Consider the following 12,596-nt stretch of genomic DNA (forward strand, 5'->3'; position numbering starts at 1 on the left):
CCTATTTCCCAGGCAGCGGAGGGTACCCGCACCGTTCCCGTTTCCCTCCCGGCACCCATCCTGCAGAGTCCCGAGATCATTATGGGCCCTCAAAATGTGACAGCTCGCCTGACCCTGTCTGAGTGGTGGCCGCCCTTGAGCCCTTCTGAGGAGTGGCTTGGAGGGCGCCCCGGGAACCCTCTCCCCACCCCCATCCCTGGCTTCCTGGAAAGCTTGCTCCCCCTAAAGTTTGCATAACAGTTAATCATCTGGGTTCCCAACAATGGGCTCTGCCCATCTTGGGACATGTAAAAATGGGATTTGGTTTGCCTTTCACATTGGGAGGCTTCTAGAGGTAAAGAGAAACCCTCTGTGTCTGGCTATTTAAAGAGACATAGGGAGGGTTAGGGGCCCTTTCCAGTCCTCTGGGCTTCACACAGGGAGCCTTAGAGGTCAGATCAATGTTTTCCTTTCTCCTCGCAGCAACAGGACTACCAACTCTTCTCACGCCTCCCGGGACATCTGCCAAGGGCCCAGGCCTGGCAGCCCCCTCCTCCATCCCTGGCGGGGGCGTGATGAAAAACCGCTGAACTGGGACTCGGGGACCAGGGTCCCCAGAGTGATCAGGTCTCCCCAAGCGATCCTGGGTAGGTGATGGGCACGGCCAGGTAATCTCTAAGTTTCCCTCTACTTTGAGTTGCCTAGAGGTGCGAGGCCACCTGCCGGCCTCTCCGTCAGCAGTGTGCGCGTGCTTCCAAGCACAGACCCTGAGCCAGGCTGTCTGGCTTCTAGCCCAGCTCCACTACTAGTTAGTCATGAGACTTGGGGCCAGCTGCCTAACCTCTCTGTCGGGTGTGGGGAGCAGCCCCCATCTCGGAGGGTGGCTGGAAGATCAAGGGAGCTAATATGCATGAAACACGAGTGTGCCTGGCCCAGAACAAGTGCTGTGCAGGTGTGACCATCCCTACAGCTAGGTGTCTGACCCAGAAGTGACGGGAATTTTGCGCCCTACTATTTAGGAATGTGGCTTTTCCTCCTGTGGTCCTGGCAGGGTGTGCGGAAGAGACTGGACCCCAAGTAACTGCACCCGCTGGAGGAGAGCCACGAGTCAGTCAGGCTGCAGGAGCCAGGGGAGGGCCCGCTGCCACCGTGAAGAGCAGAACATGCGGCCTTGGGGTCAGCAGGCACTGACCGCCCAGACCATGGGCAGGCCACTTTATCTAGCAGGCTCTTGTCTTGACTTCAGGGCCATCGCTACCTGTAAAAGGGTAAAGCTTTGAATAGAATGCATCAATTGTTTTGATTAATTTCCCTGCAGGTGGAAAAACGAGGTCTATAAAACAAAAAAGCAGAAACACAGAAAATGATAGTTCTTTATTTTGATAGTTGAGGGGAAAGTTATAAAACAGACAACACAGAGCTTTGTGACTGCCTCAGATAGGCAATGAACACAGAGATGAACAATGAACAGGCAATGAACACAGGGATACAGAAATGTAAACAAGACAAGGCTTCCAGAGAATGTTAGTTTATGCTATACAACTTCCAGAATACAGCAGCTCCCACAGACTCTAAAGTAAACTAAAACGAGCGTCTTCCAGAACAATCCATACACATTCAGAGGGAGGTCAGAGAAGGCTCCTTCCCTGCATCCGGGGACTGTGCAGATGCTGCCCTTTCCGGGCAGGAGAGGCCAAGGCTGGTTCCGCCTGGGCTTTGGCTTCACGGGGCGGCTTCACCTGCTCTGTTCTGTGTTCTCTTTCGAGTTTGCCTTCTCATTCTTCGGCAGGCTGGCTCCGGCCCCTGCCCGTCTTTCCCTTTTGACCCACACCCCTTTCGTGTTCTTAGCAGGAAGCCCAGCCAAGCCAAGGGAGCCTGGCCGAGTCCCTCAGGTGGAGCCAGCCAGCCAGGGGTGGCTCCCTCCTTAGGTGCTCAAGACCCAGCCTCGCCATTTGCCAAACATTCAGGAAAAAGGCTACAAATATAACCTGTTAACCATCTAATACTGTCCTCCCTCTAGAAGTTTCTGATGTGTCTGGTTATTATTCTGTCCCAATATTTTTGCTCCCGCCCTAGGGTTTTTGACTCTCCCAGGAAAAGAGCAGGCCTCGCGGCCTGGCCCTGCACTCTTGCTGTTACTTCAGGCAGTGGACTCTGGGCGCATCACAGCCTCACCACCCCGCCCGGCTGACCCCTGCGGCCGCAGCTGGACGCCCCCCACCCCGGATCTCCGGAATGGTGAGTCGTTCCGCAAAAGGTCTGTTTTCAGTAGACCAGGAGGCTCTCGGTCACCCTGAGACTTGCCTTGAAAGGATGTGGGAGGGAGGCAGAGACACGGGGAGGGAAGAGCAGAAGATGTGACGGCCGTCCCGGCAGAAGAGGGAGAGCAGAGAGCAGTACACCCTCCTCCAGGCAGGGCTGGAGGAAAGTCTTAGGTTAAATATCTCAGGAGGTATGAGGGGTGGGGCTGGGTCAGGGCAGCCACCCCAGAGCCAAGGCACAGAGGAGGTGTGAAATGTCCAGGATAAATAGAACTGCGTGGGGAGGAGAAAAGCCAGCTCCACCCTCTCTTAAAATAGTCGCCATCGGCACCAAAAATATATTACTATCTGTACACATGTCATCTTTTAAAAAAGGAAATAAAACCTCCTTGGCACCTTGTAGTTGATTTCTTAAAAATGAGGTGATATATGGCAAGGCCTCCCGCATGCGCGCACGTCCACGGCTGTGCACACACGCGTGCATCTCCCTGTCGAAGAGCGGCGCCCCGCAGCGCCCCTGCAGCCCTGACCGCGAGAAACATGGCCGGGCGGGCCGCCGCCAACTCCTGCACGGCTGTTGTTTGCAGGGGTGCCCTCTGCCGGGGCACCTGACTCTGCCATCCACGGGGGACCAGCAGCCCCCCATCCCCCCGCTGCTCCGGAAGCAGAGGACAACAGGATCGCCCTCACGTACCTCCTCTGGGAAGGAAGTCCTGTCTCTGGACCCGAGCTGCTTCAAATCGAAGGCAGCCCTGGCCCGCCCCACCCTGCCCCACAGTTACACATGTCTGCCCGGGCTCAGAGCGGCCTCTGCCCCCCAGACACCGACGCAAATGCGAGCAGAGGTCAGCGCCGGCCTGAGCGAGCACGCGTGCCCGCGGGCTCCACGCCTGGTCACCGGCGTTCCGGCAGGAGGCCGCAGAGGGCGGGCTGTCCGGGGGGGCAGGGAGGCGGCCCTCGCCTCCTCCGGGCTGCCCAGGCCGGGGCGCCGCTGCTCAGAGGTGGTGACTGCTCTGCAGCAGGGAGGTGACGGTGTCCTGCAGGGCCACGGCCACCTTCTTGGAGGTCTTGCGCAGCAGCGGGCTGTCAGGGTGGTGCTCCTTCAGGTGCAGGACGTGGCCCTCCTGGCTCTCGGACGTGCAGCCGCACTCCTCGCACACGTACAGCTTGGCCCGCCGCTCCTTGTACGCGTACTTCTGCTGCACGCCGTGGATCTTCTTGAGATGAGACTCCAGAGAGCAGCGTTGCGTGAAGGCCTTGTCACACAGGCTGCACTTGTAGGGCCGCACGCCTGCGGGGAGGACAGCGCCGGCGTCAGGGACCCGACTCCGCGGCAGAGGAGCGCCCGGAGGCCTGCCCGACTCCAGCTCCTCAGCGACCGGACTGACGGGCCGCGGAGGACGTCCGCCCAGAGCTCCCAGGCCCCCCCGGGCCCAGGACAGCAGCGCGGCGGCAGCGGCCGTGGCCTCCGCCGCGCGGGCTCCTCTTACCAGTGTGGGTGCGCACGTGTCTCTTCAGGTCGAAGGTGTCGTTGAAGCCCTTCCCGCAGTAAGTGCAGAGGTGCCTCTTGACGTCGTTGTGACACTTCATGTGGCGATTCAGCATGCGCTGGTACGTGAAGGCCTTCTGGCAGATGTGGCAGGTGAAGAGGTCTCCACTGGGAGTGTCCCCTAGGGTCACCTGTGGGCAAGGACGGGGTTTGTGACGGACACCCAGGAGTTGGGGCTGCAGGTGGCAGATTGGGAGGACACACACACCAGCCCCCAGCCACGTGAGGAGGGCGGTGCCCACCCCAGACGCCACACCTCTGTGCCGCTGGCTCCCAGAGGTCTGGTGGTGGGGCTGGAAGGAAGGTCAGCCTCCTGTTGGGCTCCTGAGTCTCTGTGCAGGGCCGCCACCCAGCCCCTTCCTTACCATCTCTAGAGATGGGTGGCCAGCTCCCCACAGAAACAGCCCGATTCAGTAACTCTACCTGTTAGAAAGTCCTCCCTTCACTGAGCCCAAATCTTTCTCTGTAGTTTCTGCTCTCTGTTCCCATTCTACGCCTTAGGACAGGGAAGAGTGCCCACGACGCGGTCTCCGTGCAGCCTTCCCAGGCTGAGGCCACCACTGGGAGCCTGGAGTCCCCTCGCAGGCCAGCCCAGCCCCTGGCCTTACTTGAGCCTGACGTGGTCTGGTCTGAGTCCCTTTGCCACCCTGATGACTCTTTTGCTTATAAACATTTTTCATTTTCTTTGTAATTATGGAACAGCTGTTCAGAAGTGGAGACGTGGCCTCAACGCCCTACCTCTGTGAATGTTCAGAGGTTACTTGTGCTTTGTGGTGGCTTTGTCACTGGCCACTCCTCCCGAGCTCCCTGGGCACCGGGTGCACCCCATCACCCCGTGCCTTCTGGCCCTGCACTGCTTCTGGCACCGGGTAAATGCCTTCTTGCTAGCTAATCAAGCCCTTTGGGGTCAGGACTCGCTCCTCTGGCACATCTGCTGTCCTGTGCCCCCTGCTCTCTCTCTCCACGCGCTCCCTAGCCACTGGGATTAAGGGGTGGGAGGAAGGGCCCTCGGGGATCAGGGGCACTGTGTCAGCTCCCCGGCCAACCGCCCAGCACATGTCTTGGCGATTCCCCTCTGGTTACAACATGCGGCCTCCGCAGGTAAGAGAGGCAGGAACAGCATTGCACAGCCAGTTTTCTTCAGTCTTTTGGCTCATAGGAAAGCTCCACGGGAGCCCTTCCTCTAGATGACTGCTTCCAGATCCCGGAGCTTTCAGGAATGCAGGCCCAGCCAGAGACGGCCCTGCTGTTAGCACGCTCCTCGTGCTCCTGGAAAGCAGGGGCATTCCCGTGAGCTCCTTCCTGCCTCGGCTGCTGAGCAGTGGGCGCTCACCAGGCCCCGCCCCAGACCCAGGGCTCTGGGATGGAAGCACACGCTTGGGCGAGGCGGAGACTGCCGCTGGGCACATGCGCAGGGAGTCGACCACCCAGCAGACTCCAGACCTCACTCTCAGCCGGCGGAGACGCAGGCCCAGGCCAGATTGCAGAGCCAGGCTCACGCTTCCCCGCTTCTCCTAGGACTTCTGTGTAAAGAGGTGCCTCCCCTCAAGACCAGAAACGAAGCTAAACAACCCCCAGAGAGGACTCCAAAAGGGTTAAGCGTCTTTTGAACCTCACTGCTTCTCCCCAGCGCATGGGCATTCTCACTTCCGACCCACTTCTCTTCTTTCCCACCCCCGTCTGTGCTCCAGTGAGGTTCACTTCTCTGCAGAAACCTAGACCCAGACTCAAGACCAATCTCTGCTTAAGTCTCATTTGTGCCACGTCTCGTGGGCTGGACCCAGGAGGATACACGTGCCCCTGGTCGTTGGAGACAGCGTGAGGGTCAGTACCTTCATCTTGGTGCGCAGGAAGCCATGGTCCCTGCTCTGTGGGTCTGCCAGGCGGCTCGTGTCTTCGGAGGGCAGCTGGGCCACCACGCAGGGCCCTGGGGTCACACTATAGCTGGAGTCCCGAAGGCTCATGTCCAAAGCCAGGGGGCAAGAAGGGGGTTCGGCCACTGATGGCTCTGGCTCCCTGTAGGGCTGTGGTGGGCAGAAGCCTAGGCTGACTGGGAAGAGAAGAACAGCCAAGTGAGGGGCTTGGTGGCGAAAAGGGGACTGCGCGGGGTTTCAGGAAGGTTCCCTGGTGGTAAGCTGGCTGGAACCTGGAGCCGCTGTCCCACCCCTTGCAGGCATGTGGCAGAGCAGGGCTGCCCCCAGCCCACTGCATGCCACACCTCCCTCCCCCCACCCCATTAAGGTAATTACAGGTGACGCCAGCCAAGCTCCACGGCCCACAGGCCTGCCCGCTGAGTAATTTGTGTCTTAGCGGAACTGGGAGGACCAAACCTGCCCTGCCAATTATTCTTCCCGAGCTGTCTGCCTGCCCCACCTGGGCCAGTCCCTCTGGATTCCAGGCCTCATCCACGCTCCTGCAGGGACAAAGGGCACCACTGGAGGCCCTGGACCCAGGGACTCATCCCTGCCCCAGAAGGGTCCCGGTGGTCTGCGCCACTCCGGGCCTCTCTTCCAGGCAGATTTAGCTGCTGGCCGTAGGGAACGGGGCGGTCCTAACCCCACTCTCCTTCAGGGTGGTCTGTCCCTGACGTTGCAGCTCACTGGGGCTCCAGGCTCCCCACTCCCGCTGGCCCAGCTTAGCAGGCGAGCAGGCCGGGTGGGGCAGGGCAGGGAGGAGGTCAGGGAGCAGCAGGTGGATGCGGCCTAACAGTCTCCTGGGCAGCCTGCCCGGCGCTTACGCAAGCCTCGCCCAGAGCAGGGACCGCTCACTCGCTCTGTCGCTGTGGCGCTTTGAGGGCTGGGCTCCCGCCCTCTGCACGGCAGCTGCGGCGATACCAGCAATACCGGCAGCCCTTTGACACGCTGCTCCCCACGGCAGACACCTCACGCTAAACAGGGCCGGAGAGGCTTGGCCCTCGTCCTGACTAGACAGGAGGGGAGCTCTCCCGAGTGACACAGAGGAGACAAGTCTCAAACCCCCAGAGCTGAGGCAAACAATCTAATGTTACAGTTTGGTCAGTATTTTTCTCCCGAAGAGGCTGAGCTAGGAACATTTTCCAAGCCTCAGAAGGAAAACTCAAGAGGGGCACGGGAAGGAAAGGATGAGTGGGCTTCAGGGAGAGGGACTTAGCAGGTTGACTTAGGGTCTCAGAACCATGAAGAAGGCCCCCTGCGCCCGCAGCCCCCGGCCAGTGAGACAGTGGACGGGGTCCCAGGGAGGGGCGGCCCCCAGCAGGATGCAGCGGGCGAGGCTGGAAGCAGAGGACACACCAACGGAGGAAGGGCGAACATGAAGGCACCCAAGTTTCGGGAGAGGCCCCCACTCTCGCCCCCTTCAAACACAACAAAGTTCTGACAGGGGAAGAATGCGCCTGCCCGCCACCCAAACCCGTTCTGCTGGCACTGGCGCCGTCTGTCTGTCCGTCTGGGGACTCTAATGAGCCACCTCATTCCGGGAGTTGATTCACCAGCACCTGGCCCTGGCCTGGCCTCTCTCCAAGCCCTGGACGGCTGGACGTCAGGCCGGAGCTCTCGGAGGTGCCCCCACCCCGCCCCCGGTCCTCCCACCGTGACAGCTGTCTGTGTACAGGGATGGGGGCTGCCGGAGGGCGGGCGTGTCCGAGTGTTGGCAGCTTCAATTTATGCCAGATCACCAGCTATTGGAGATCTTGGCTGAGAATTCAAGACTGGATGACAATTTCCATTTCTCAATCCAGGTAGAGACAAACAGGAACCTCTACCCTCTTCTGTCTTTCCGTATCAGATAGCGAGATCAAGGCTCCCGCAAGTTGGAGCCTGGCCGCAGAGCCTGCACGCGGAGGAGCAGAGGGAGGAGTGACAACAGGGGAGGGTTAACCGGTTTGCGCTCAAACGAGTTGTCACCCTTGGCTCCCTGGCTCCACTAGAGCGGGGTCCACGGTGAGGGTTCTGAGGATGTAAGCAGGTTTAGGGGGAGACCTGTTTCCCAGGCCTGCCTCTCCCGTTCCGCAGAGGCCCTGAAATGACAGTGCTGGGGGACCGGGGACAGGGAGCGGGCCTGCCCGGTCTGCCTGTGTGCCGCTTTCCCCCGAAGAGAGGGGCAGGTGAGGTCGCCAGGGTGCGGACGGTTGCCTCATCCCACGCGCCCCGCCAAACCCGTCTTCCTGCCACCCCGGGGAGCGTGTCCCTGCCGCTGTGCCCATCGCTGGGTGTCACCGAGCGGCAGGAAGCAGAACTGGCTGGGCCCTGCTTGTGCTGCTCTCTGCCCCCTAATTAGATGTTTCCGGCAAGGTGGCGGCCGCTGTGGCTACTCACCGCCCGCCCGCGGCTGAGGAGTGTGGCAAGGCCCTGTCCCTACCCCCTCAGGGGCCGCACGGGTTCCCTTTCTGTCGGCTCAACACGCCTCCACCTGGATGACATTGTGGGCATTGGGCCCAGAGCAGCTTCCCACCCGAGGTCTTCAGCAAGTCCCCTCTCTCTTGGATTGAAAGCTCCTGGCCCAAATACCAGACAGGGTGCCAGGTCCTACCCTATCCAAGGCCTCACGCCAGGGCTGGGCACGAGGCCTGGCCCTAGGCTCTCTGGGGAGAGCGGGTGAAGCAGACATGAGGACACCTAGCCACGGGCTGGGGCTGCTGCCGACCTGGAAGCGGGGTTGGTGGGGGGGAGCCCAGTGTGTCAGCACAGCCCAGGCTGGCGTTAGGTGGTCTTGCACCCCTATCAGGAAGGGCAAGGTCCCCTGTGCCCATCTCCTCCGGCCCCCAGGTCAGCTAGCAGGGGCCTGAAAGGGAGCCAGTGCCAGCCAACTGGCAGAGCTGGGCAGCCCTGGAAACACAACGGGCCCATCTCTCAGCCTGTCGTTTCCATTCTGTGAACGCCAAGTTTTTCTCTCAGGCAGGATCTTTCCCCCCTTTCCCAACCGTTTCTCATACCATGTCCACAGTGAAGTTAACCAACCCTGTGCACCTCAGCCCTCACACCAGGGTGGACGCCGCAACCGGCGGAACTGTACTGTGTTTGCGTCCTTCCTTCCCTCCCTCCCGTGCAGCACGGGGCTGGCACCCCTGTGGGACGCCACACGATACTTGCTGAGCATGAAGAGAGTTAAAGAAGAAGCCTGACATCAACAATGGCCATGCTTTGCTCCCATCCTCCCTGTGCCCAGAGGACTCGGCCTCACCTGCTCTCTTTCTGGGACAAACAGTCTGGCAGGACTCTGCCTCAGGTCACCCAAGCTAGGGACAAACAGCCTGGCAGCTTGGGTGACGGCACCCCGTGGGACAGCTAGGAATCCCATCTAGCCCACCGTACCCATCCGTGAGCTGGCTGTCTACCCTCCCAGGCTTGCTCGCGCGCAGAGCTCGGCAGACGTGTCCCTCACTGCCAACACGTCCCAGGAATCAGAATGATCACCGTCAGAGGCATAATCTCTCCCCAACTCCACTCCCTCGCGCCCCTACACGTGTACTCTGGGCCCCAAAGCTGACTTTCTCAGCCTTTCTAACCCGGCCCAGAAAGAGCTGCCCAGGTGCCCACACTGCCTAGTCAGAGCCAGGCTGAGGACGCTCCAGTCCCGCGCACCTTAGCCTGGCTGCCCCCCGGGGTGGGCATGTGCTGACGAACTGGCAGGACGGACTGCAGAGGCTCCGTCTGAAGTGGGGAGGTGGGGGGGGCCGTTTTGGGGTGGGGGTAGGGAAGAGGTCCCAGGATACTCATGGCTGGAGCATGTCATTCAGCTTCCAGGCCTGGTCTGCCCTCCAGTGCCTTCCTGGCCTTTTGAGATTCCTCTCAGCACGGGCCTGGGGAACCCCACTTCATCCCCGTTCCTGGAGCTTCCCCTTAGGTCCAGGAGATGGAATTTAGCCCCTGGGTACAGGGGCCTGGGTTCATCATCAAGAAACCAGCATCAGTCCCTGCACTCCACAGTCAATAATGACACAACGAAGGAGAGATGCCAGTGGAGATGGAGGGCGGGGGCTCGAGGGCCAAACAGGTGGCAACTTAACCATGAACCCTTTCAGTGCTCCCAGCGTGCGTGGTGCTGTCGCCCACCCCTGCAGCCTTCCAGCCCCTGTGCCCACTTCTGGGCTTTTCCCTCAGTTTTGGGAGGAGAGTGAGGCCCAGGGGACTGAGGGCGGGAAACCTCTAGAATTGTGCCTCAGAGAAGAGGCTGGAGTGCTGGTCAGACTGGGGCCCTGGAGTCAGAGCTGCCAGGCCGGGGCCCAGGATCTTCAGTCAGTAAACACTTTCTTTCCAGGCATTCTTTGCTGCTCTAAGGGTCTCAGAGGGCCCTGGCGGGAAGGTCAGACCTCAAACGCTTCATTCCCCAGCCCTCCCGGTGCCTCCCAGTGGGACCGGACGGGGTCAATGCTTATTTGGTCACAACGTGCTGAGTCTGTGAGGTGGGTGAAGGAAACGTGCCCAGCCGGCTCTTAGGGTCACGGTCGGCTGGTGATGGAATGGCCCAGTCAGGGGACAGGCCACCACAAGACACACTCCCCACCCTCTAGCCATCTGAGGCACCCGAGCGTGGCCCGAGAACATTCCCTTTCTCATTTCCAAAAACTGTGGGAAAACTCTCTAGTGGGCCACATGGTTTTGAGAGGCAAAAGTAAGTTCTCTGACTTCTACTCTTTGCTTGAGCCCACAGGACTCTCCCTGGCAAACTGTCACCTGCACCTCCAGGTTAGACCCCACCCTACCTCCGGGATGATCCTGCAGAGTGAGCGGCTCCCCTCACCTGGACAGCAGCGGCAGGTGGCACAGACCGTCCTGTGCACCTGATGGGACAGCCCCTGGGTGCAGGTCTCCCCCGCCACTCCCACTATGGCCACCAGAACTGTGCTGGGGAAAATCACTAGGATGCAAGGAAGTCAATGATTTGAACAAACGGAATTCCTTTGTCCTTTGTAAAAGTCAACACATGATCTGTTACTGATTGGGATGTGAAATAAAACTAAAAATAACAGCACACTAGTCTCTAGCAAGGCTCCGCTCACCTTTAACACAGTCCAAGTTCGGTTTATCAGATCCCAAGGAGCAGCTAAGCAGCAAGTCAGACACAGGTGAGGGAGGAGGCAGGAGCAAGGAAGGGGGCTCGCGTCCCTCACCCCCTCACATGGCCCTTCTGGAGGTGGAACACCGATCAACTCCCCGGGGAACTTGGAGAAGCGAGAAACTATACACAGAATCCTGGGCCCACACCCTGATCCGCCTCCAGTGTAGAGGCAGCTCACTTCTCTTTCTGTCTCAGTTTCCCCACTGGGGTCATCAGGACTGCTGGCGCATTCCCACCTTTTAAGGAGGCTGTAGATAGGGGCCTAGGCACTTGAGATAAGGCTAAGCTGTGAAACACCCCGCCAGTCCTGTAGGCCATAGGATCCTGACGGTCGTCTGGCCAGCACTACACCCACAGTCTCCAACAATTTATTCAGGAGAGAAACCGAGGCAAGAGCCCTCACAGGGCCCCTCACCGCCCTTATTTCACCACTCTCCTACAAGGCCCGGGGCGATGCAGGGGAACCTGCAGATCAAGGGTCAAAGTCGGTTGGTTAATTACAACCTCTCCCCCCTTGGAGGCGCCGGGCAGGGTGTTAGCGCATCCCGCGCCCCACCCCCAAGGCCTGGGGAAGGGGAGTTCCGAAGGAAACTGGCTCCTGACCAAAGATTCTGTTAGGGGTGGGGGAGGACCGAAGGCGCATAAGAGGTCTCGGGGCTAACGTGGAAGATGCCACTGGAGGAAGAAACAACTGGGGTTACTCATCCAAAGTTGACTCCCACGCTGTCAAGGCGTCTTCCGAAAATAAACTTGGTGCCCCAGCTTCCCCCGGGGCTGCTCCCTGGCTGTGGGGTGGGACCTTTAACACCCCTCTCAGCTCAGTGGTGTCCTCTGCAAGGTCGAAGGAGGCGCTTTTCTAACAGAGGTGAGAGCTGATTCCACCTTTGCCTTCAGGGCTAGTGGGGTGCAGCCCGGCGCCTTCCCCACGGTCTCGCGCTCCCCACGGCTCGGAGCTCCTGCCTGCCCGACCCTCACGGGAACCTTCTGGCAGCCAGTGTTGTGGGTGAGAGGGAGAGATCAATGAAGGTGGCTTCAACTCTGGGTCTTCTCTTACATTTTGCACAAATCTCAGCCGAAACTCCAGCTCGCTCCCTGCCCCCCGAAGTGGCACCGCTCCAGTGCCCTCCTCCCGCCTCATAAAAGTCCCGGCTTTCGGGATTTACGACACGAGAGCGGAGGGTTGCCTGAGCGGTGACACACCCCGTTGCCTCCCCTGCGCCGCGGCTCGGACCGGTGGAGGGGAGGGCGGCACCGCGCGGGCCCGCGCGCCTCGGACAGGCCTGCCCCCCGCCCCGCCGGGGTCCTGGGAACGGCTGTCGCCCCCACCTGGCAGCCCCCGCGCCCACCCCCGCCCCCGCTTGGCCGCTCCTTCCGCCGGCCCTGCCCTCCCCTCCCCCCGCGCCCGGGGTCGGCCGCGCCGCGGGCTAACGGGGCAGCGGCCGCTTAAATATTAAATCGGGCGCCCCAGCTGCGCCCGCCGCCGGGCTCCGCGCCACTGCGCCCCGCACGCCGGCCGCTCGACGGGGCCCCGCCGCCCTCTCGGCGGCGCGGGGCTCGGGGCGCGCGGACTGGGCGCCTCACCTGGCACGTAGATCTCGCCGCGCTCCTCGTCGGGGAGCTCGCTCCAGTTCCTCCTGCACGTGGAGACGCACGGCTTCTTCACCAGAAACGCGCGGGGCATTTTCGAACCCTCCTCGCCGGGTACCGGCCGCTTCCGTAACTAGAGCCGGAGCCGTCCCACCTTTCCCTGGCCGGGCTGGAGGCGGGCGGGG

At 60.8% G+C, this 12,596-nt stretch overlaps 1 protein-coding gene across 1 annotated transcript; it reads right to left on the minus strand.

Annotated features, from left to right (window-relative positions):
• Positions 1 to 1,334: 1,334 nt before the first annotated feature.
• Positions 1,335 to 12,537, minus strand: OVOL1 (ovo like transcriptional repressor 1). Its single transcript, XM_082341940.1, has 4 exons — positions 12,406 to 12,537; positions 5,622 to 5,839; positions 3,731 to 3,920; positions 1,335 to 3,531 (listed from the first exon to the last, which is right to left on the minus strand). Exons 1-4 carry the CDS (start codon positions 12,503 to 12,505, stop codon positions 3,236 to 3,238), a joined length of 804 nt encoding a protein of 267 aa, XP_082198066.1. The 5' UTR covers positions 12,506 to 12,537; the 3' UTR covers positions 1,335 to 3,235.
• Positions 12,538 to 12,596: the final 59 nt, after the last annotated feature.

Source organism: Balaenoptera borealis (genome assembly GCF_965194805.1).
Source record: "Balaenoptera borealis genome assembly, chromosome: 11".
NCBI lineage: Eukaryota > Metazoa > Chordata > Mammalia > Artiodactyla > Balaenopteridae > Balaenoptera > Balaenoptera borealis.

Bases quoted from the DNA above. Each gene is read 5' to 3' on its own strand.
- OVOL1 (XM_082341940.1), bottom strand. From the start codon at position 12,505: ATGCCCCGCGCGTTTCTGGTGAAGAAGCCGTGCGTCTCCACGTGCAGG. The intron at 5,840-12,405 runs GTGAGGCGCCCA...TTCTCTTCCCAG, and splicing joins CGGCGAGATCTACGTGCCAG to TCAGCCTAGGCTTCTGCCCA. The intron at 3,921-5,621 runs GTACTGACCCTC...CCTTGCCCACAG, and splicing joins TCCTGCGCACCAAGATGAAG to GTGACCCTAGGGGACACTCC.